Here is a 22,614-nt window from a genome sequence, read left to right on the forward strand (position 1 = left end):
CCACTCCACCGCACCTTTAACTTTCCCAACAGGCGAAGCCTCGTACCCGCGGCGGGTATCCGACAGGCTGCTTACACGACTTCTCTTTTGCGCATGATACTGCGGTTCCGACGCCACTTCACGCTCCAACTCACCTTGAAACGCGGTGCTCTCGGCTTTTACATGGAGAGCGACGGAGAGGCGACCAATCTCCGCCCCGACGCCTCCACCGCCGGCCAATGAAATTCAAGCGGGGGCGGAGCTAACAGCTAAATTGTCATGCTTGGTTTCACGCTGGCATTGCCATCGAGCCGCGTCTGGCTGCCGTGCGCTGGTGCAGGTGCTCTATTTCATCGAGAGAGGATGCGAAAGGAAAGAAGGGGAGGGAAAGAATGAAGGGAACCGTCGGAGAAAAGTATGCAGGGCATGAGTAAAAGGGTCTCAGCAGCTGACAGCGCGTCTAACGACCAGGGGCTCGGCTAAGAATGATTTATTGAAAGGGGCACTTTGAGATATGATGAGGTTTCTCTCTGGTTGGCAATAGTACTATGATTTGGTATGTGGCCACTTTGATAGCAAGTGTATTCAGCACCAGAGGAACAGCTGCTCAAGGTGAGTCGAAGTGCAATTTATTTCATACGGCTTTAAGTTTGTTGTGGAATATTGCTGTGGATTCTCTCCAGTTATTGATATTATTCCTGAGATTGTGTTTATTTTTCAGAATAATATTTAAATTTGGCCAAGTTGAATATTTTAAAGTGAACAACACTACAGTTATGGACAATTTTGAAGGGTTACACTTTTATTTTTATGCTTGAATAATGCTAAAATCACTGGTTAGTGACATTTTAGTTGAAGATCTAGTTTATATAAGTCACCTGAGCTCGCAAAATTGGAAGATTTGAGCTGTTGCTGTCTATTTCATCCATATTCACATGTTGTTCAAGCTTGTATACTTCACATTAAGTATGTTTTATGACACTAAAGGGATTAATCTCCCCAAAACATGCATTTTCCATCATTTGCATAACCTCAAACCTGCATGACTTTCTTTTGTGTAGAATACAAATTGAGATTCACTATTCAGTTTCAATGCATATATTTGGTGTCTAAGTCTTTATGTCATATAGGAATTTTAACCCCATGCCATGATATCAACTAAATTGTGAACTATACCTCAAAGAGGTATATATAGAGATATAAAGAATATATATAGAGAATATATAGAGAGAACTTTAATTACACATCTTAAGGTGTTTTTAGTGGGAATATGCATTGATGGTATGGTGCACTGTAGTATCATATCAGTCTATTTGGGTGCTTAAATGATTCACTTTTTGAATATATTTGAATAACCTTTCTCGGAAAACATTAGCTTCTTAAACACGAGAACACTTTAAGATGGCTATTACAATCTCAATTCAGTTTCTTTCGTAAATCTGATCCACCTTCAGACTAGTTTAAAGTGGTGTCTTTATTTCAAATGTTGGGCTCATGGACTCACATAGCCCTGCAAATTCAATCTCATCCACTAGAGGGCTGCTTACTGATGATCATCCAGTCTTTGGTCACAATTTGAGAACTTTTCCCATTGCATGCCTGTACTGTGATTAATTACACATTTCCAAAATCACAACAGACATTATACCTGTCTTGAATATTGTGCAGTAGATGCCAACTCTGATTTCTATATTCAAAAAGCATAGCAAGATCATCACACATCTTTAAACTTGAGCTGTGTCATCCCCTCTATCTGACAGTGAGACGTCTTTCACCTTGCTGTTCTGACTGTGCACTTTGCTTCATCCGCTCAGTGTCTCCCTCCTGTGTGTCAGAGCCACGTTGCACAATCCCAGCCCCAATGCAGCTCTTTCCCTGCCCTCGCCCTCCTGTCTCAAGCTGTCAGCTGGCAAACATGCCCACAATCACTAGGTACAAACCTGGACGTGTGCCAGATCTCTGCTTTGTACTTCTGTCTAAACAGAGGACTCAGAAGCAGCCTTCTGAGAGCCATGAGCTGATGCATTGCTTCAGGAAGGCCCACTGCTAACCAACCACTCTGAACTTGTTGAGACGTCCATCACCTCAGGAACAGCACATCTTCCTTTGAGATTAGAGCATAAGCCCAACATCTGTCCTCTGTTAAGCTTGTTTTGCCAAATCAGCATGTCTGTACGATTGTCATTTTGGCAGGTGCTCAAATTGGTCTAAATATATCTAGACTAGAACCAAGGGGGCTTATACAGTAATAACTTTTATAGAGCTATTGGATAGTGTTTCAATGACCTTAAAAGATTAGTGCCAATCACCTGAGCCCTAAATGACATTATATTATATTATATTATACTGTATTATATTATATTATATTATATTATATTATATTATATTATATTATATTATATTATATTATATTATATTATATTATATTATATTATATTATATTATGGACAATTTTTGCTTACCCAATTTACCTACAGTATATCGCATGTCTTTGGACTGTGGGGGAAACCGGAGCTCCCGGAGGAAACCCACACGAACACAGCGAGAAGATGCAAACTCCACAAAGAAATGCCAATAGACCCAGCCAAGGCTCAAATCAGTGACCTTCTTGCTGTGAGGCGACATCTCTACCCATTGTGCCACCGATATTATTCATTCATTCATTTTCTTTTCGGCATAGTCCCTTTATTAATCTGGGGTCGCCACAGCGGAATGAACCGCCAACTTATCCAGCATATGTTTTTATGCAGCGGATGCCCTTACAGCCACAACCCATCACTGTAGGTGTGTGAATGAGTGCGTATGGATGTTTCCCAGAGATGGGTTGCTGCTGGAAGGGCATCCGCTGCGCAAAACATGTGCTGGATAAATTGGCGGGTTCATTCCGCTGTGGCAACCGCAGATTAATAAAGGGACTAAGCCGAAAAGAAAATGAATGAATAAATTATGTTATATTATATTACATTACATTACATTACATTACATTACATTATATTATATTATATTATATTATATTATATTATATTATATTATATTATATTATATTATATTATATTATATTTCTAAATATTACATTTTAGTCCCCATCATGTCATTAGTTTCTATTAAAAAAAACTCACAGAGCTCAAACTTTTGAACAATTTCATACAAACCTTTAATTACCTTACATTGCATTGCATTATATTTCCAAGTGATTAGATTTCAGCCTCCATCATGCCACCTATGAGAAGGGTCTTACAGGCTTGGATAAACCGGCCAAATTGTGACTTCTAGTCATGCTTGAACAGGATGTGATTTAAGCTGATGTGGATACATATGAAATGATGGTGATTTGTTTTAGCAGTTAGCACCTGCTAGCAGACTAGATTGTGCCGAGATCTTAACCCTTAGGCGGTGCTGATGTAGTTGCCAGCTGGAAATGTTGAATCCAAAGAAAGCTCGCTCTGGAGGTTTGCACCCGAGTCTATGTTTCACAGAAAGCCTGTTAGAGGAGGGCTGGCGGGGGACCTGACAGCTGCTCATTTTTAAGCGGTGTTGGATAACATTGGACGTGTTTTCCAACAGTCATCACTTTCTCTTTCATCCTCAGGCTGTGATGGCTTGATCCTTATCCAGTGGAATGATATGTATGCCTCTTCCTTGTGGAAAAATTTAAATTGTTTATATAACAAACAAGCTGCCTGTCATCACATCTGGCTTGGCTTTCCGGTACAATGTAAATGAGCATGTTCATAGAGTTTTTTAATGTGTTTTTGTACTGCAAATCGCGAGTAATGTACACTTAAATTGTTGTATTTCTACTCATTGACTCTCTTGACAGACACTTTCAATGTCTTGTAATTATGATTTATAATGTCAGCTATAATCCAGCCAAATCCACGGCAGGCGTTCCAATCAAACATTGAAAAGCAGCTGACTTACGCTGGTTGCGTGGAAAGCTGCAGAATGCGAACCACAGAGGGCACAGCTGAGGCAGCCAATTTCCAAATGCATTTTGTTGGCTCCAGTGATTCTGAGTGAGGGGGAATGCTCTGGGCTTTGAAGAACACAGTGGAATTACAACTAATAGAACACAAACATTTTTAAGTCACTTTTTTTGTTGATTTTATGCACTTTTGCGCACAAGCCAGGGCGTAAGGGGGCACACAAGCTGGACTGAAACCGAAATGTTCATTGCTAAATATAACATTTAATAAATAAATAAATAAATAAATAAAACTACCTAAGTGAATTTTTATAATCATAAACCCATAATGAATGTCACATTTAGTTTCTGTCATAATTGTTTTTGATATAGCCTTTTATTTTAAATAATTTTAAATAAATAAGTTATTATAAATAACTTGAATGGAAATAACATTTTATATAACATTTGAAACATTATATAACATAACCAACATTTTATATACCATTTTAGTATATAAACTATATATATATATATATATATATATATATATATATATATATATATATATATATATATATATATATATATATATATATATACAGTAAATTTTTTGTCTGTACCAGCAAAATCTAAAAGCTACTGGCCTAACTGATTTGAGGTATTGATATTTAAAAAAAAAAAGAAGATAATTAAATGGTCAGTAATAAATACGAACAAACAATCAAAATATAATTAATAGCACAAATACAGCCCAAGCTCATTGGAAATAGATGTCTCAGTCACATAAATACATTGCTCTGGGTACATTTTGTTGCACGTTTCAGATGACAAATCCCCTAGAGGGCATTGTCTGTGTTTTTGCAAATCAAAGATGTTCCTTAGGTTATATTTTGTTGTATGTTTTAGAAACACATTTTTCTTGTCACACATAGGTATGAGCCGGTATAAGTTTTTGATGGTATGATAACCTTGAATAAAAATACCACGGTTTCACGGTATCATGTTATTGTGATTACCGGCCAAAAATTAAAGAGGTATTATGATTACTGCTCTAAAGATTAAAAAGTTGTTTTTAAATGTCTGGGTAAAAAAAAAACTTTACCCCATTGAACACAATTTATTTTATTTTAAGAAACATTTATAATATTTTGAAACAGTAAACATGTCAGGCTAAATAGTTAAAATAAATCTTTGATTTCTCTTCATTAGTTTCAAAAAGATTTTTTTTACAACAATTAAAAAAATACATTTAAAAACTCTACAAATACATTGGGAATGGTATAACAGAACATTTTAGCGGTACTAAAACCTTGACTTTTCCAAACCGCGCTAAACCTTGAAACCAGTTATTGTCTCATGCCTAGTCACACGAATTACTAAACTAAACCCGGTAAATAGTGTTGTCAAAAGCACTCGTTAGAGAAAAAGCCACTGCAACTACTTATTTTTACCTTGATTTTACATTGCATTTATCTCTTTTGTTTTAGCGCACTTTACTGCATTCACACTGAGCACTCTGCAACATCATCCAAAGTGAGCTAACATTACCGAGCAAACTGACAATGCTAGTAAAGTATCAGTATAGAGATCGATAGGTCAGGCAAATGTATTCAATTACAAATCATATTCACAATTAAGTTATTTTCTGGTATTTATTTGTTGTTGTGCACAGACCTGCACGAAATTAAATCTTTATTTTTCGACAATGTGTCCCTGTAAGTATGTCCAACTAATTGATGACCAACTAAACTTCTCTGACCACATTTCTAGAACTGCTCGATCTTACAGATTCGCACTCTATAACATCAGAAAGGTCCAACCCTTCATATCTGAACATGCAGCTCAACTTATTGTTCAAGCTCTTGTTCTCTCCAAACTGGATTATTGCAACTCTCTACTAGCCGGGCTTCCAGCTAACTCTATCAAACCTCTTCAGCTGCTTCAGAACGCAGCAGCACGAGTGGTCTTTGATGAACCCAAAAGAGCACATGTCACTCTGCTACTCACCCGTTTGCACTGGCTGCCAGTTGCTGCTCGCATCAAATTCAAAGCTCTGATGTTTGCTTACAAAGCGACCTCTGGCTTTGCTCCTTCTTATCTGCTCTCACTTCTGCAGATCTATGTGCCCTCCAGAAACTTGCGTTCTGTGAATGAACGTCGCCTTGTGGTTCCATCCCTAAGAGGGAAGAAATCACTTTCCCGAACTCCCGCATTCAATCTGCCCAGTTGGTGGAATGAACTCCCTAACTGCATCAGAACGGCAGAGTCACTTGCTGTCTTCAAGAAACGACTGAACTATTTAGTCTCCACTTTTCTTCCTAATCTGTAACTGCCTCTCTGGCTATACCACTAACTGTACACTCTCTCTCTCAAAAAAAAAAATAATTCTAATACTTTGATTCTTAAACTTTACACACCTGAAACTTGTCTACAGCACTTGTTCACTGCTGCTCTTATAGTTGTGTAAATTGCTTCCTTGTCCTCATTTGTAAGTCGCTTTGGATAAAAGTGTCTGCTAAATGACTAAATGTAAATGTAAATGTAAATGTCACATCTGGTGTAGTGCATGGAATAAACAAGAGGTGAGGATTCAGATGCAGCCAATCAAATATTTATTTAAACAAACAAAAACAAAACAATGAGTGAAACATGCAGACATCATGGGCTTGACATACAAACTAATGACAATGAAGTGCTAACAGAACAGGGTATAAATACACGAGGAAACAATTAATTAAACAAGCTGATCAGGGGGTGGAGACAATTAACTCAATAACAATATTAGAGTAAACTAATGTGAACAGGAAGTGACATGAACACAAAACTGAAATATACAATAAACAGAAACCAGGACATTACAAAGTATCATTAGGGTAAAAAAGAACTAAAGTTGTTGATGTCATAAAGCACTTAAATTAGTAACTACAGTCAAATGTTTAAAGACATTTTTGTGGTTTCACTAAAATGTACTCTGAAGCATGTATTTCCAAGTATTTAGATGTGCATTATTAATTTTGTGTAAAACATAGCCTATCCTGCAGTGAACTGTGAATGATTATGCGTTGTCATACCGAATATGTGTTAAAGATACCTTATTCAGTTTTAAACTAACAAAAATCTTCAAATAGCTCTCCAGCACTGTAGAATAGTATGTGAATGTCTCATCTGTGCTTGTGGCTGGAATCCATTTCTACTTTCTCAGCACTTCAAAGGCTGTTTCCTGCCTCTGATACTCTTCCGCTTCTAGTCCAGCACCTCAGCCATGTGTCTGGACAGACTCCCCGCTGATACAACAGCAGAGGCTGCCTCATTCACAAATTTGTGGTAGAGCCTTTCAGATCTTGATGCTTGTATCCTGACAGCTGACTCATTCAACTGATTGGAGGTTTTATATATTCTGATCATTTTCTGAGTATCTCTCTTTCTGTGGAGGATAGTGTGATTTCTATATCATTGCTGTTAAGTTACACACATGAAGTCTTTTGTTTATTATTATTTATTTATTTAGAGACATTTTATGTTTTCAAAGTGTGCAGTTAAAAATGTGATGTTGCTTTTGTCACATTTTGGAATTTTAAAGTGAAATATCAAGTGAACTGTGCTAAAATTGGGTTCAGTTTCCTTAGAAATAAGTAAACTGTAAAAAATCTGTTAATTAACCATTTATATATTTTGTAGGGGTGTAACGGATTACGGTTGATCATTGATCTGTACGGATCACAACGCATAGTTCAGAATGCAAGTGACCTACGAATTAATAACTTTTTTGAACTTAATCCAACATTTATAACAATTGCAGAGCGATTGCTGCCCACGTCATTCAAATCACATGCATGAAAGCATTTTTACTTCCCTGTAAAATATAATGATGACGGAAAAAGATGTGGTGGAACCTACCAAATGCTTTCTTAGGTTATTGATTAAAGATGTTTTCTGTCACTGTTTGTTTAGCCTGCATTAACGCATTCAGTGTAAAGCTGCACAATTAAACATTGAAAGATTGTGATCTCAATTTAAACCAGCACAACATAAATGATAATTGATGCTGATTTGCATGGGTTTAATAATCCGTTGATTTGCTGCATTCAAATCTGTGTTTGATCAAGAGAGATTCAGATTTTACATTTTTTTTTGTTAGTTGCAAACAATTAAATAACACAGAAGTACTGGGATAACAGTTTATAGTTCAGATAAAACACTGATGTTTAATGGAACTTGACGCTGGTGAATGTTGTAGCTATTACATTGTGTAACCAATAGGCGGCGACAAACAATCATCACTCAATAGGTTTTCAAAAATGAAACACCCATAATGAAACATGAAGTTTAATGTATGAATTGTTGAATCAATAATTGAAAATAAATATGATATGTTGTACAAAATGTTAGATTGCTTTATTTAGCATTATCAGCAACAGTAACAAAGATAATTTTTCGTATTGAATATTTTCTTTTTTTAGCTGGTTCTTTGTTTTTATTTAGATTTTTATTAAAATTACAGGTTCTGTGAGGCCAGTTTTGCTGGTTAAAACCAATGGTTTTTGCAGTATTTTTTTTTGTATAGATGGAAAGCAAATGACATTTGTCTGTCCCTTTTTTGCTGATCCGAAAAATGGTCTAATCCGTGACTGAAAACCCGTAGTGTTATCCGAACTGTGAGATTTGTGATACGTTACACCATTTTGTGATTCACAAGATCATCTGTTTATTGTGGTTGTGAATTACATTATGGGACCTTGATCTCTGCTCTGTCGAATTTTGATGTTGAAAATTCAACTCTACACTTTAACAAAGTGACTGTAGACTATAGACATTTTAATAGTGAAATTTGAAATAAAAGTCACTTTTTCAAACTTTTCAAGGTTACAAAATTGTTGGAAGAAAGATCAAGGTTCCATAATGCATTTGAAAAGCATAAATAAAGGGGTAAAAAAAAAATATATATGGAAAACTACTAATTTATATATATATATATATACAGTATATATGGTGCAATATATATGTTATATATGTGGTGCAGTGGGTAGCGCTGTCACCTCACAGCAAGAAGGTCGCTGGTTCGAACCTTGGCTGGGTCAGTTTGCATTTCTATGTGGAGTTTGCATGTTCTCCTCGGTTTGCGTATAGGTTTCCTCCGGATGCTCTGGTTTTCCCCACAGTCCAAAGACATGTGGTATAGGTGAATTGGGTGAGCTGAATTGTCCGTAGTGTATGTGTGTGAAAGGGCATCTACTGCGTAAACCGCTGTGGCGACCCCAAATTATTAAAGGGACTAAGCCGAAAAGAAAATGAATGAATAAGTGTTCAAGGAACTGCGGAATATCAATAATTGATAATCTGCCTTTTAATCATTATTAGCATGAAAGGGAATAAAAGTTGCTGATGTTTTGTGGCCTCTAGTGCTAATTCTATGTTAAAACCACTGCAAATTTTAAGTTTTGCGAAAATTGTAGGCCATTTTCTTCTCTAATACGCCTAGGTAGCAGGAAAGCCCTTCATACACATATGTATGTAAAAAGAAATTTTAAATAGCAGCTTCAAACCATGGTCTCCCAAGATCCTCCTCAATGAAATCACTCAACACTCAGATACTGTACTGTAAAAACAGCATGAAACGTGCGAGTGCTCTAGCATCAATTTTTCACCAAAGGCAGGCCTGCTTCCTGACTGATGTGAATAGGAAGTAACAGGCCACCGCTGGCCCAGGGCAAAGGGCTTGTTCCATAAAAGTCACCAACCCTTACATGTCAATCAGCTGGTATTTGGGCCAGCATTGACTTTGGTCTCCCTTCCCCCAATTGCATTCTTACTTTGTCTGATAGATGCTTGCAAGACAACACTATATATAGATACCTTCAAAAGAGCTCTGTGGAATTCGGTTAATTATGCATGACGTAGCTCTGGCATTAAAGTTTAGACAGTATGATTCTAATTCAAGCTCATCAACTCATAAAAATCATAGCTTGAAAACATGCCAGATGACTGTTTTATTCACGTCAAGGCACACGCTCCATTTAAAGATCTAGATTCTGTACACCAATGTAAAAATGTCTTTTTCCTACACCCTTTGATTCTTTACATGAATTATGGGAGTAACTTCACTGAAACTAAAGTCAATGACGTGAAAGGTCTTCTAAGAGGTATTCTCTTTAAAGTTTATCCATCAAATAAGGGCTTCACGATATTGGAAAAATCTAACATTGCGATATTTTTTTTTGCTGTATATATTGCTATATGAATACAGTTTTACCAGATGACTTAATATTTCTATTTCGGAAAGAATTTATAATGTTAGATCGATTGGGATAGTTCTGCAGTGAGAGTGCATCTCCAAAAAATCTAATAAACAATCTATAACATTTTTTGAATCCCCCGACACATTTTCGTTGTTGTCTGTGCTATCTGCAGTGCATTTCTGTATTTGCATGTGTTGTGAGTATTTTCATGCATAACAATCCATAAATACAATCAAGAAAAAGATACATTTGAAAAAAAAAAGTGCTTTATTGTTTCCAGAGTCTATAAAAAAAAAAAATAATTCAATAAAATTAATCATAGTTATGGTCAAAAAAGTTAAATTGTTTTATACCTGACTGCTTTCAATGTCATTATACAATTACAGTCATTAAAAAACACATGCAACTGATAAATTATAATACAAACTCAACATTGCATATCCTGCAATGTGACTATTGCAAATGATCATATTGCCATATTGATGTTGAAACAATTACCAATAACCACAAAAAACCTTCTGCAGCAATATTGCTGATATTTTGAGTATAGCTACTGCATTGAATATATATGAGAAAATAAACTGGAGGAATAAAAACCAGTGAACTCAAAAGGACTTTGGCTACAGATTTGGTTATGATACTAATGTCAGGTTTACAATACATTTTAACTACTGGCATTTGAAACAGCATTGGAGTAATCGCCATTGTAGGACTTTTGTTTTATTTTCTTGTATCTACATCAGCAATCCATTCAAAACAACTATTTTTGTTCAGTTTACTGATTCTCCGAAGAGTTTCTTCTTTAACTGGAAGAATCTCAGTTTGCCCTCTTAGTGAACACCTGTACACCATCCTTAGATGTTTTATATTTCTAAACTTCCTCTGCATTTCCACCTGCAGCACTGAGACTGAGAATGATTATGTGTTGAAGGCTTGGTTCTTAGAGACTGAGGTTTATTCCATTTCATTTCTTAAGCAACGATTCTAATGCCGAATTATAGTCTATACTGCAATTAATATTACTGGTCTTAGGATTGTGCAGTATACTATTTTCAATGATTGTTGACTCGCTCCAAATATACCCATGCCATTTGTCTGTTACTTTCTTTATGTGTGTTGCATAATTTCCATTGAAACATCCTTAATTCCTTAATCATCTGTTCTGATTTCAAGCCTAGGCAGATAACTGAGAAAGCATCAGTCAGAGGCCACTGTCATGTCATGCCGATGTCATCACGTAGACTTACAAAGTATTTTAAAAATACAAAAATACAAGACAGTAAAGTATATTGATACAAAATATTCACCAATTTTCATAAACCCTATCAAATACAAATGACAAAATACTATTTTGTATTTAAAATACGCATTTGAAATACTTGTATCATAAATTCTGCCCATCCCTGATAGTAGTCACATGTAGAAAAAGATAAAATTTGCATTGATTTATGTTTTTGGATATGATTATCTATCTTATTTGACATTGACATTGGCAGCACTGCTTTAATAACCTACCTTTTACCTTCTCTTTGGTTTATCTTATATATCATCCACACCAGGAATAGAAGACTTGGGGCTTTTCAGTGAATTCTGTGTTTATTCAGTAGAAAGCAGTCTCCTGGTCTAAGTAAAAGCTACAGCTTAATGTCTGGTTTAGCGCTTTGGAAATCACTGAACTGAAAGCCTTTGATCTGTTAAGAATTGAGGGCATGGGCCTTATTGATCAATCAACTCTTGTTCAGATCTGCATCTGTGATGTGGTCATGGTCTACAGTACACCCAAAGGAACCAAATACCTTGTTTATATGCTGTTTGTGGATGATGCATCATTTCTGAATGCAGTGAAATGTATCTCGAATTCAGAAAAGAATGACCCTTTTAATTGGCACAAGTAAAAGCGATGACACTTTAGGTGACGTGTTTAATATGACTCAGCGCCAGAGGGAACAGAGGAAAAGTCATGATCCATCATGAGAGAGTTTGATTTACATTAGGATTACATGATTTTAAGATTGGTACAATCAGAATATATTTTTTTCAGCTTTGATAATAAAAAGGGAGCGACACCGTTGCCTCACAGCAAGAAGGTCACTAGTTCGAGTCTCGGCTGGGTCAGTTGGTGTTTCTGTCTGAAGTTTGCATATTTTCCTCATGTTCATGTGGGTTTTCTCTGAGTGCTCTGGTTCCCACAGTCCAAAGACATGCGCTATAGGTGAATTGAATGAGTGTATGGGTGTTTCCCAGTATGGGTGGCAGCTTGAAGTGCATTCACTGTGTAAAACATATACTGGATAAGTTGGCCGTTCATTCCGCTTTGGCAAACCCTAATAATTAAAAGGACTAAACCGAAGGAAAACGAGTGAATTAATATTATATTATATTTTATTTTATTATGGAATGATAATAAAAACGTTTTCTGAAGGATCACTACACTGAATTATTGAAATAATGATAGAAATAAATTTTAAAAATCTTTAAAAACCTTGATAGTATGCTGTACATAGTGTACTTTGTACTATAGATGATTTGTCAATACTAGCCTTCATTTTGTGTGTTAGTTGGATGTGTGTCCTAAAATAAGGATAATATCAGCTGTTTTTCAGGTTATGATTTTATTAACATTTCGATAAACCACTGGCATTTAGATGGAGTTAACTTGTTTACTTAGGAGTTAAGCACGCCTTACTTTGTCTCTTTAACAAATCACCTATACCCCAAAAACTCCAATCACAAAATATTACAGAGATGGAACCCCCACTCGGAGTCTCTGGGCATCATTGTAGGACGCCCGCTCAACCTACCTACCTGTCACTGTTTAACCCCTTACTTCCCTTCCCCTTTATCCCACTGTTCCCTTACCATCCCTTTCATCCCTACATCCCTACAATAAAGTCTAGCTCAAAGTGTGGTTTGGTCCATGCTGGTGAATATAGTGATTAAATGTAAAATGATTACAGTCAGACTTTTAGATGCATATTGTTTTTTCTCCATGTCAAAGTTTGAATGAACAACATGTCCGGATTGAACTTTGGGTAACACTTGAGTTTTTAATATTCAATAATTCAGATTATTGAATATTTTGTACATTCTAAATGTTAAAATTCTGTATAGTGTACAGTAGCTCTGTTTAAAATGTAAACCTTTTAAAAGAATTTACCAACTGGTGTTTTGCTATAAGTTTTGTGGAAGATTTGGTGTGCAACAAATCCTAAGTATCACTGACATATATTATCTTCTTGCCTTCTTGTATAATTTCTAAAGGGTTTGGCCAGAACATCTCACTGGCTCACTTGGCTCAGTACATCCACTTCCAATACTGTGGGCATGTTTGATTACAAAGTTATGAGAAAAAATTAAAAGCTAGCATGGATTCAAAAGCAAGTTCAATAAACCACATATTAATAATAGCTTCTTGTTATGAATATATCTTTAAATATGACACCCTACAAAACAATACAGAATGTTAGATTGCTATATTCTTAATCAGAAGTGCTAGTTCTGTCTAATGAGATTCCATTTTGAGTGGTTCTATTCTTGATTGATTAGGACAAAACCTCTGTAGGAAATACTCATGGTTTGTCTCGTTAGTTCTTTGGTCTTGACGCAGTGTTACATGGGACATCATCAACCATGACTACACTATCCTCAGATAAAGAGACTGAGATGTCAGAGTCGGCATGTACATGTTCAGATCTCGCTATATTGTATGTGTCAGGATAGGCTGCTGGAATTCAGAATGAATTGAGAGAGATGTAGACAGCGTGTGTGAGCCTGTGACTCCTCTGACGTGCAAGAGCCGGCAGGCAGCCAGGCATCGTGCTGATCGTCTCTCTCTCTCCCGCCCCCTGACTGGACCACTTCCCCTCACGTCTCATTTTTCAGCTGTCCATTGATGCAGTGCAACCGGCTTCCTCCCGCCCGGCTCCACCACAGCCATTAAACATTCATACTCTGGCCATGAGATACTTCAATACTGTACCCCAGGAAACTCTCTTTCTCACAGTCGCCGCCTCTTCTCGTTTTTCTCTCCAGCCTTCATTTTCTGCTCCTACCTCCGACATCCTTCAGAAGCCAATCAATTCCGAGTGATCTCTGTCTGTGCATCCATATCTCTCAATCTGTCTGGCTGTGCTATAGATCTGTTAAAATTAGATTCATCATTCAACTTGAGTCCATGTGTTTGCTCACTGTGCGTACTGCGGCGGATGCCTGGCACGGGACGTGACGCAGGCGGGATGCAGACAGGCTGTGATGAATCAGGCCTTCCTGAGCTGCCTCCTGAGCTCTTCATGGCATGGTGCCCATCTTCGATCAACTTTCCCCTTCAAAACCTAACTATCCATCCTTTCACCGCAATCATATGCGGCCTTCAGCTCACCCCTTCATTTAGAGTTCAGCCGAACCATAACTAAGGTTAAAGCAGGGGTCTCCATCCCTGCTCCCGGAGAGCAGTCGTCCTGCAGATTTCAGTTTCTACCCCAACCAAACACCCCTGAAGAAAACTAATCACAGTGTTTACTTGATATTCTTGATTAATAGAGGTTGGTGTGTTTGTTGGTGTGTTGAACTGAATTGTGCAGAATAGTAGCTGTTCAGGAACAGGGCTGAAGATCTCTGATTTAGAGGAATGGGTTAAATGTAAATCACATTATTAAGCTAAAGCACAAAGTATAGGCGTAAACTGTTTAAAGATTGCCAAATGTATGGCATTTTCAAAATATGCTTCATTTGATTGCCTTGCATGAACAACTGCACTTAGAGTGAAAACAGTCTACCTCTGGAAGGCCCAGGTATATCTCAAAAGAAGCTCTATTTCATTCTTGAGGGCAAAAAGTTTGCTTTGGAGGGCTGTTTTGAATGGCTAAAATAAATAGAAAATTAAATTAGTTGTAGCTAAATTTTGTCTGAAAATATGTCATTTCAGTTTATTAATGTTATTTGTTGTTACTGGTTTTAAGTACACGACCTAACAAAAATATTGTCGCCTATCCAAGTTTTAGGAACAAATAATAACTTGACTTCTTGTTGATCATTTGATATCAGAAGTGGCCTATATGAAAGGCAAAGGCCTCTAGATTACGCTCATTTTACAAAAATAAAATATGATCATGCCTTGATTTTTAATTATTTTATAAAGACAGTAAGGCCTGGCAAAGAAAGCGTTCTTGCAGGACTCCCAGAGTTCATAAGGATTCTTTGGATTCATCTTCAATGCTTCTTCTTGTTCATGTCTGGTGACTGGGCTGGCCATCTTTGCTTTCAGGAACTTTGATGTGGAGGAGCTCTATCCTGCTGAAGAATTTGCTCTCTCTTGTGGTTTGTAATGTAATGGGCAGCACAAATGTCTTAATATCTTAGGCTGTGCCACTCTGTAGATCTGTAACCCCAAACTATGATTTTCCTTCACCAAACTTGACTGATTTCTGTGAGAATATTAGGTCCATGCGGGTTCCAATAGGTCTTCAGCAGTATTTGTGATGATTGGGATGAAGTTCAACCGATGATTCATCGGAAAAATCTAACTTCTGTCACTTTTCTAAATGATCAACTAGAAGTCAAGTTATTATTTGTTGGTCTTACAACTGAGATCGATGACAAGACTTTTTCAGGTACTGTAGTGTATACTGGAGCCTTTATTCTTCTATTCTATGTACTTGTTTAAATTGCATTTGTGAATCTTGTAAACCACTTCACACAAATGCCATTCAAGACTGGAAGATAATTCAAGCTGGCGGCTATGCTTTCTCCTGGTGTAGAGCTACAGTATAGCCTTGCATCTCTCTGAATATATTGAGACCATATCTGGATTAAAAGCACTTGCATCTATTGCTCTTGCTGTTTCTGGCCAGGTCAGGCCACATTACTGAAGAAACACACTCATTACTGAAAATCAATTCAAGGCACTTACTTTGCCTTGTGTGCAGTTAGACAAATCTGAAGGAATACATAAAGTATCAGCAATCTTTGAAGAATTTAATATTCTTTAAAAGTTCTTTATAATATAATATATAGAACAGAATATGTATGCAGTAGTGTATGTAGAATACTGTACTCTCTGGCATGCTATCCAAGTGGAGGGTTTGAATCTTGGAATTTGGCTTGAATCCAGAGCACTTCCCATTTATTCATGTATGGTAGAGGTCTACTGGTAGGCCCAGATTGTAGGCCTACTGGTAGGCTCAGAAGGCTGTTCCCATCCATCCACATGGTTAAACAGCTATAAATCACATACGGCTGCGGCGGGAAGTTACCGAGAATTATTTATATTACTTATTAAATTTCCCATTAATTGTATTTTATTAACATCTACCCCAACCCTAAACCCAATTGTCACAGTAATGTAAAAACAGATCTGGAGTCTTCTCTATTTGCTGATTAACCATGTGGATGGATGATAACAGCCTTATGAGGCTACCAGTTGATGCAAAAGGCCCCTCCTGGCCCATATCTATCAGCTGATAACCACTGATAATGCCCATTTAATTGAGTTCTAACATTAAAAGCGGGTGCTTCTTGTGCTAATTTGGTAGAATATTTGACGTCCACCATTATTTATCATCCTGTCATTTTATGATTTCTTCGATTTATGATTTAGGTATTATGTTGCCATTCAGGGAATTTATACAATTGGAAATAACTTTACAGAGAAAAAAGTGTGTTTTTTTTTCATGCTAAGGGTATATTTTACACAGAAAAGCTGATTATTTTATGTTTTGACTTGTTATGTGCATAGCAGCAGCTTTTGAGGGACTTTAAAGTGCAAGTTTATTTTAACATTTACAACTTGGGCCCATTCACTTGATTATCAGTGAGTACGTTTACATTAAAATCAATAATCCTATTTTAATATGATTAAGACAATACTCTGATTAAGAGTCCACCATGTAAACTGTGATTTTTAATTAATTTAATCTGATTCAGGTCATAATCGAACTAAACAGAAATCAAATTAAGACGTGGAGTATGCTGATTTTAGTCGAGTTGTTCATGTAGATCTACCTACCTGCAGATTTCAGTTGCAACCCATATCAAACACACCTGCCTGTAATTATTAAGTGCTGTTCAGGTCCTAATTAATTGGTTCAGGTGTGTTTGATCAGAGTCGAAGGTGAACTCTGTAGGAAAGAAGATCTCCAGGAACAGGGTTGAGCACACCTGGTCTATACACATGGCTGTTTGACATAGATTGTTTATCAATTCCAAGAACGCAGAGAACGGACTCACGTTCTTGTGGAGATCGGTCTTCCCAAGTTACCCCAGAAGAACGAACTTGCGAGATCGCGAGAACAGAGAACGCATCCTCTGAGAAATGAGATGATGCGTTCTTCCTAATGGTCACATGACCTTCACGCATTTATAACTGAAAATTATTTAAACATTACAGCATTCATACAGCGATGTATTGTTTCCCCCCTTTTCCCAATGTACACTATAAACAAAGACTTTACAAATATACTTTGCACAATACAAAAAAACATATTTTAATAAAAATTTCAGCAAATAAACACCCTTAATTGGCTTATGCCTTTATGAAGATTTTCATGTTAATGTTTACTTTCAGCCTCTCATTTAGGGAAAGTCCTGAGATAAATAAGTTATTTCTCTGAACTTTAATAAAGAATCAAAAAAAAAATGCTGCGCTTCACTCCTCCAGTTGCAATGACTTCTGGGACTTCGGCGCATCCTCGATATCAAGAACACATCCGGGAACTTTCACACGTGCTCCGTTATTGCAGTCTTGAGTTTTGGAATTGAACTTTGGCAGTTGATGATGATGTTACACGAAAACACGAGGACGCAAGATCGCTTAAGAAGATATATATTGAGAAACAGCCTAGATCTATAGGAACAGCATTGAGCACACCTGGCCTATACACACGGCTGTTTGACTTATTCTCTCCACCTACCCACTCAGTAAAGGATGACAAACAAACAAATTGTGAAATGCGGGTTTTTTGGCATACGACATGCAGTATCAAATTCCATTAAAACAACACTCTTCCAGCAGTTCATACTCACATCCGAAACCTTATTTGTCACAGGGGCATGAATGAAATGTTCCTGTATGAAAGTGAAAGTGCCAAACTGAAGTTAAAGTCGACAAATTAAAAATGAAACACCCAAAATTACATGAAATGTGGATAGCGTGCTGACGCAATGACGTTAATCGAATTATGTGCTTTAAAACGTAAACCGGGATCATGAAAGGAACATTCAAAAAGCAAATCATGTAAACACTTTAATCATATTATTGTCTTATTCAGATTAAGGCAAATCATTCGATTACTGATATCCATGTAAACTTAGTCAGTGTTGTACTTTAAGTCATATTTATGCAGTATTTTTATAACAAATGTTTTTTGTGGTAAACAATATTATGTGACATGCTGTCATTTGAGATTATTCTTTCAAACCTGTTTTTAAAACCTGTTTGCTGTTCCATCTTGCCTTTTGCAAAGTCTCAGAAAAGTGTTATCTTCAGACAGACTGACACCAAGTCATCTTTTAGCACCCATATTGGAGTGATGAAAGGGACATGTGTTCTGTGTATGTTTAATTTTGGGCAGACTGGCGCACATTGCTACATGGCAAAGTGTCTGTTGAACTATGCAGATGAGTTCTTACAATGCGCCAACCCTCGCAGACCAAACAAGCCTCAACTCATCTTCCCACATCATTAGCCAATCAGTTGGACCAGCAACAAACTAACAACGTGGACATTCATGTTGGTCTAAGCTGAGAAGTGTGTTTGTCCGATGCATGTGGCCCTTCTTATCACCAACAACAATTTTGGCGGGAAACAAATTGTTAATGACTGCTTGGTATTCCAAATGAAACAGTATGGTGTGCTAGCTTGCCACTGTTAGCATGGTCTCTGGGTTCTCCCTTTTTATACACAATAGTGGACTGAACTACGGCATATGAAATTCATATAGTGAAAAGGTGAATGGGAGGTAAACAGGGAATAGCTGTCAGATAGAAATGGAGAGATATATTGCCTGAGAATCCAATTGCTGCTTATATAATGCTAGCCGGTGGAGAGAATCGTAGGTGTCTTCTGCCATTGCTAACCCAAATGTGCATGTGTTTGGGAATATATTTAGACACTGCTTCTGTTTTTGTCTTGGTTATTTTTATGTTGGGTAGAATTAATGACCTGATGTTTTTTAAAGGTGTTCCCGAGAATTGCTGTAGCAATAGCACTGTTTCACTTCTTTAAGTATTGTTGTAATCTATCCCACTAAGCGATTTTTTTGTTTAGACGTCTAATAGAGATCTAAATGTAGATGTCTTAGCTAAAGCAAGACTAAATTTGGGCTGTCAGTGAAAATCTAATACACATCTAAAAATAGTCCAAACCTAGACTAGTCATCAAATACAGATTAGACAGACTTCAAATATGTAGTTGTTCATTTTTTTGTATTTGATGACTGGTGTAGTTTTGGGCTTTTCTTAGATGTCTATTAGATGTTCACTGACAGCTCAAATTTAGCCTTGTTTTAACGAAGCCATCTATGTTTAGACATCTATGCTTGCTGGGATACTGTCTAGTTAAATTCCATATTTATTAAGAGTTAGTGCAGTAAAATAGGGATTCTGATTAGCTTAAAAATAAAATCCTGCTTTTTGAGAATCATTCAAAGCCAGTGTTAGCATGTGCAGGTTGTAAGGAACAATAGGTTTTAATTGCCCAATCTCAAAAGGACAGTTTTCCATATTTTTTTTCTCTGTGCACATCATTAAGAAATAAATGTGATTTGGATGCTCGCTGGTGCTTTATTAAATCCAATAAAATATCACGCAAAACACATTTATTATAATGTTGTGCCATTAAAGTTTCTCTGTTGAACATGTACAGTACCTCATGAGAAAAAAACAGGTACAAGCTGTTAGGCATTATACCACAGACTACAATATTTGGTAGACATCTTGATTATGATGTCATTTAAGATAATACATTTTGGTGAATATAATATTATATTGGGCAGCATGGTGGTTCAGTGGTTAGCACTGTCACCTCACAGCAAGAGGGTCACTGGTTTGAGTCTGGCTGGGCCAATTGGCATTTCTGTGTGGACTTTGCATGTTCTGCACTTGTTTGTGTGGGTTTCCTAGAGTGTCCCCCACAGTCCAAAGACATGCGCTATAAGTGAAGTGGAAAATTGGCCATAGTGTGTGAATTTGAGAGTGTATAAGTGTTTCCTAGTACTGGGTTGCAGCTAGAAGGGCTTCTACTACGTAAAAAATACTGTATACAGGAGAAGCTGGTGGTAGAGCTGCACGATATTGCAAAAACGCAACATTGTGATACGTTTTTTTTTCTATGATATATACTGTGATATGAATATAATTTTAGTAGATGAGTTAAATAGCTATTTGGAAAAATTTATAATTTTAGATTGATTTGAATGATTCTTTTGGGGAGTTCGTAAAATATAGTAAACAATCTACAAGCATGGATATATTCAATAAAAAAAAAATCCTATTTAAATAAACAGTGTTTGAATTTTTCCAGAGGAGTCAAACAGTATTTAGGTATTCAATAATTTAACAATCAAATGTAAAATGATACTGCATAGTCTTTGTTTAATAAAAAATTCAATCAAATAAATTGTTGGTAATTTGTCAAATTTACAAATGGTAGAATTTCTTTTGCCTGAATACTTTTGAAACCCTCACACAGTCGCAGGCCTCAAAAAACACTTGCGGAATGTATAATCCAGACTCAACATTGCGTTAACTCGCTATGTGACTATTGCGAATGATCACATTGCAATGTCGATGCTGAAGCAATATATTGTGCAGCCCTAGTTGGCGGTTAATTCTGCCGTGGCGACCAATGATAAATAAGGGACTAACCCAAAGGAAAATTAATGAATGAATGATAATATTATATGCGCAAGACAATTAAAAAAAAAAAAAAAATCAATAGATAAAGCTAGAGAGATGCTTCTTAGATACAGTATATTTGATTGAGAAGTAAGAAGGCATAAATCTCATAGATTAACAACATGCTAATATCAAAATACATAGCCAGCAGCTAGCTCTCTGCAACTGTCACATGGTCGCCCACTGAGTCTAAGCAGGGATGCACCCGGTCAGTACCTGGATGGAAGACCACATGGGAAAGATAGGTTGCTGCCGGAAGTGGTGTTAATGAGGCCAGCAGAGGGCTCTCAGCCTGTGGTCTGTGTGGGTACTAATGCCCCAGTATATTGATGGGGACTCTATACCAGGGGTGTCCAAACTACAGGCCACCTGCGGCCCGCAATTAGTTTTGTGGCGGCCAGCGAGACTTTTTATAAACATTCATAGAATCTGGCCCGCTATACAAAATTGAACGTAAATCAATACATAACCACCGGGTGTCGCTATGACATGCCTTCAATTAAGCAGCAGTTCCTGTTATGAAGTAAAACGAATCGAACAAACTGATGGAAACATAATTGATAATCACGTTTTGGTGAGTCATGCAACAACCAAGAAAAAGGAAAATCAACAGTGAGTGCAGGAAATTTCAGTCACATTGGGGCAAAGAATATTTCTTCACTGAGGTCAACGGGAAATGTGTCTGTTTAATTTGCCAGGTAGCAGTTGCAGTAATGAAGGAATATAATATTAAAAGACATTATAAAACAAAACATCAGGCCTTCAGCTCTTACACTGGTATTGAACGAGATCAAAAAAGTCAAATAAATAGCAGCTGCCCTCTCAACTCAACAACAGCAGTTTTTTCATGCTAATAATGTGCAAGAAAATTCTATGCTGGCTAGTTGTGAGGTAACGTTAGCTCAGCTAATCTCAGCTAAAAGGAGTGTCTGATGAGTGTTGCAACTGTAATTTGCCCAGAGAAGATTCAAAATTTTAAAAACGTAAGTCTTTCTAGAGACACGGTTGGACGACGAATTAAAATAATTCCATAATAATATACACGCACTCACACATATATATATATATTATTATAATATTATATGCGTGTCTGTGTGATGTATGTAAAATTTGACCCGGGACAACGTTATTTTTTTGCATCTGGCCCTCGGCCCAAAAACTTTGGACACCCCTGCTCTATACTGTCTTTCATTAAACTGAGGTACTGACTCTCTGTGGTTGTCCTTTGAAAAAGAGTATCATGGCCAAATTTGCTCACTGGCCTATGTCCATATTGGCCTCCTAACCATCCCCATACCATTATTGGCTTCATCACTCTGTCTCCTTCCCACCAATCAGCTGGCGTGTGGTCTGGCGCAATATAGCTGCTGTCGCGTCATCAGGTGGATGCTGCACACTGGTGGTGGATAAGGAGATTCCCCCTAAAATTATGTAAAGCACTTTGAGTGTCCAAAGTGCTATATAAATGTAAGGAATTATTATTATTATATATTGGAATATTTTGTGAAAACCTGTTAATACCAAGACAAAAAAAATCTGATTTTATTTGAATGAACATCTGCTTTGGCCATCCCATTTACACATTGAGCCTGTTTGACTTTT

General features: G+C 36.9%; 1 protein-coding gene across 1 annotated transcript in view; it reads left to right on the plus strand.

Annotated features, from left to right (window-relative positions):
- Window positions 1-325: 325 nt before the first annotated feature.
- The window catches only part of igsf9bb (immunoglobulin superfamily, member 9Bb), a 189,410-nt gene continuing 167,121 nt past the window's right edge, over window positions 326-22,614 (plus strand). Inside the window, exon 1 of the mRNA XM_056446481.1 lies at window positions 326-591. Coding sequence (XP_056302456.1) covers window positions 528-591 — 64 coding nt within the window. The 5' untranslated portion in view covers window positions 326-527. The remainder of the gene's footprint in view (window positions 592-22,614) is intronic.

Source organism: Danio aesculapii, chromosome 21 (genome assembly GCF_903798145.1).
Source record: "Danio aesculapii chromosome 21, fDanAes4.1, whole genome shotgun sequence".
Classification (NCBI taxonomy): Eukaryota; Metazoa; Chordata; class Actinopteri; order Cypriniformes; family Danionidae; genus Danio; species Danio aesculapii.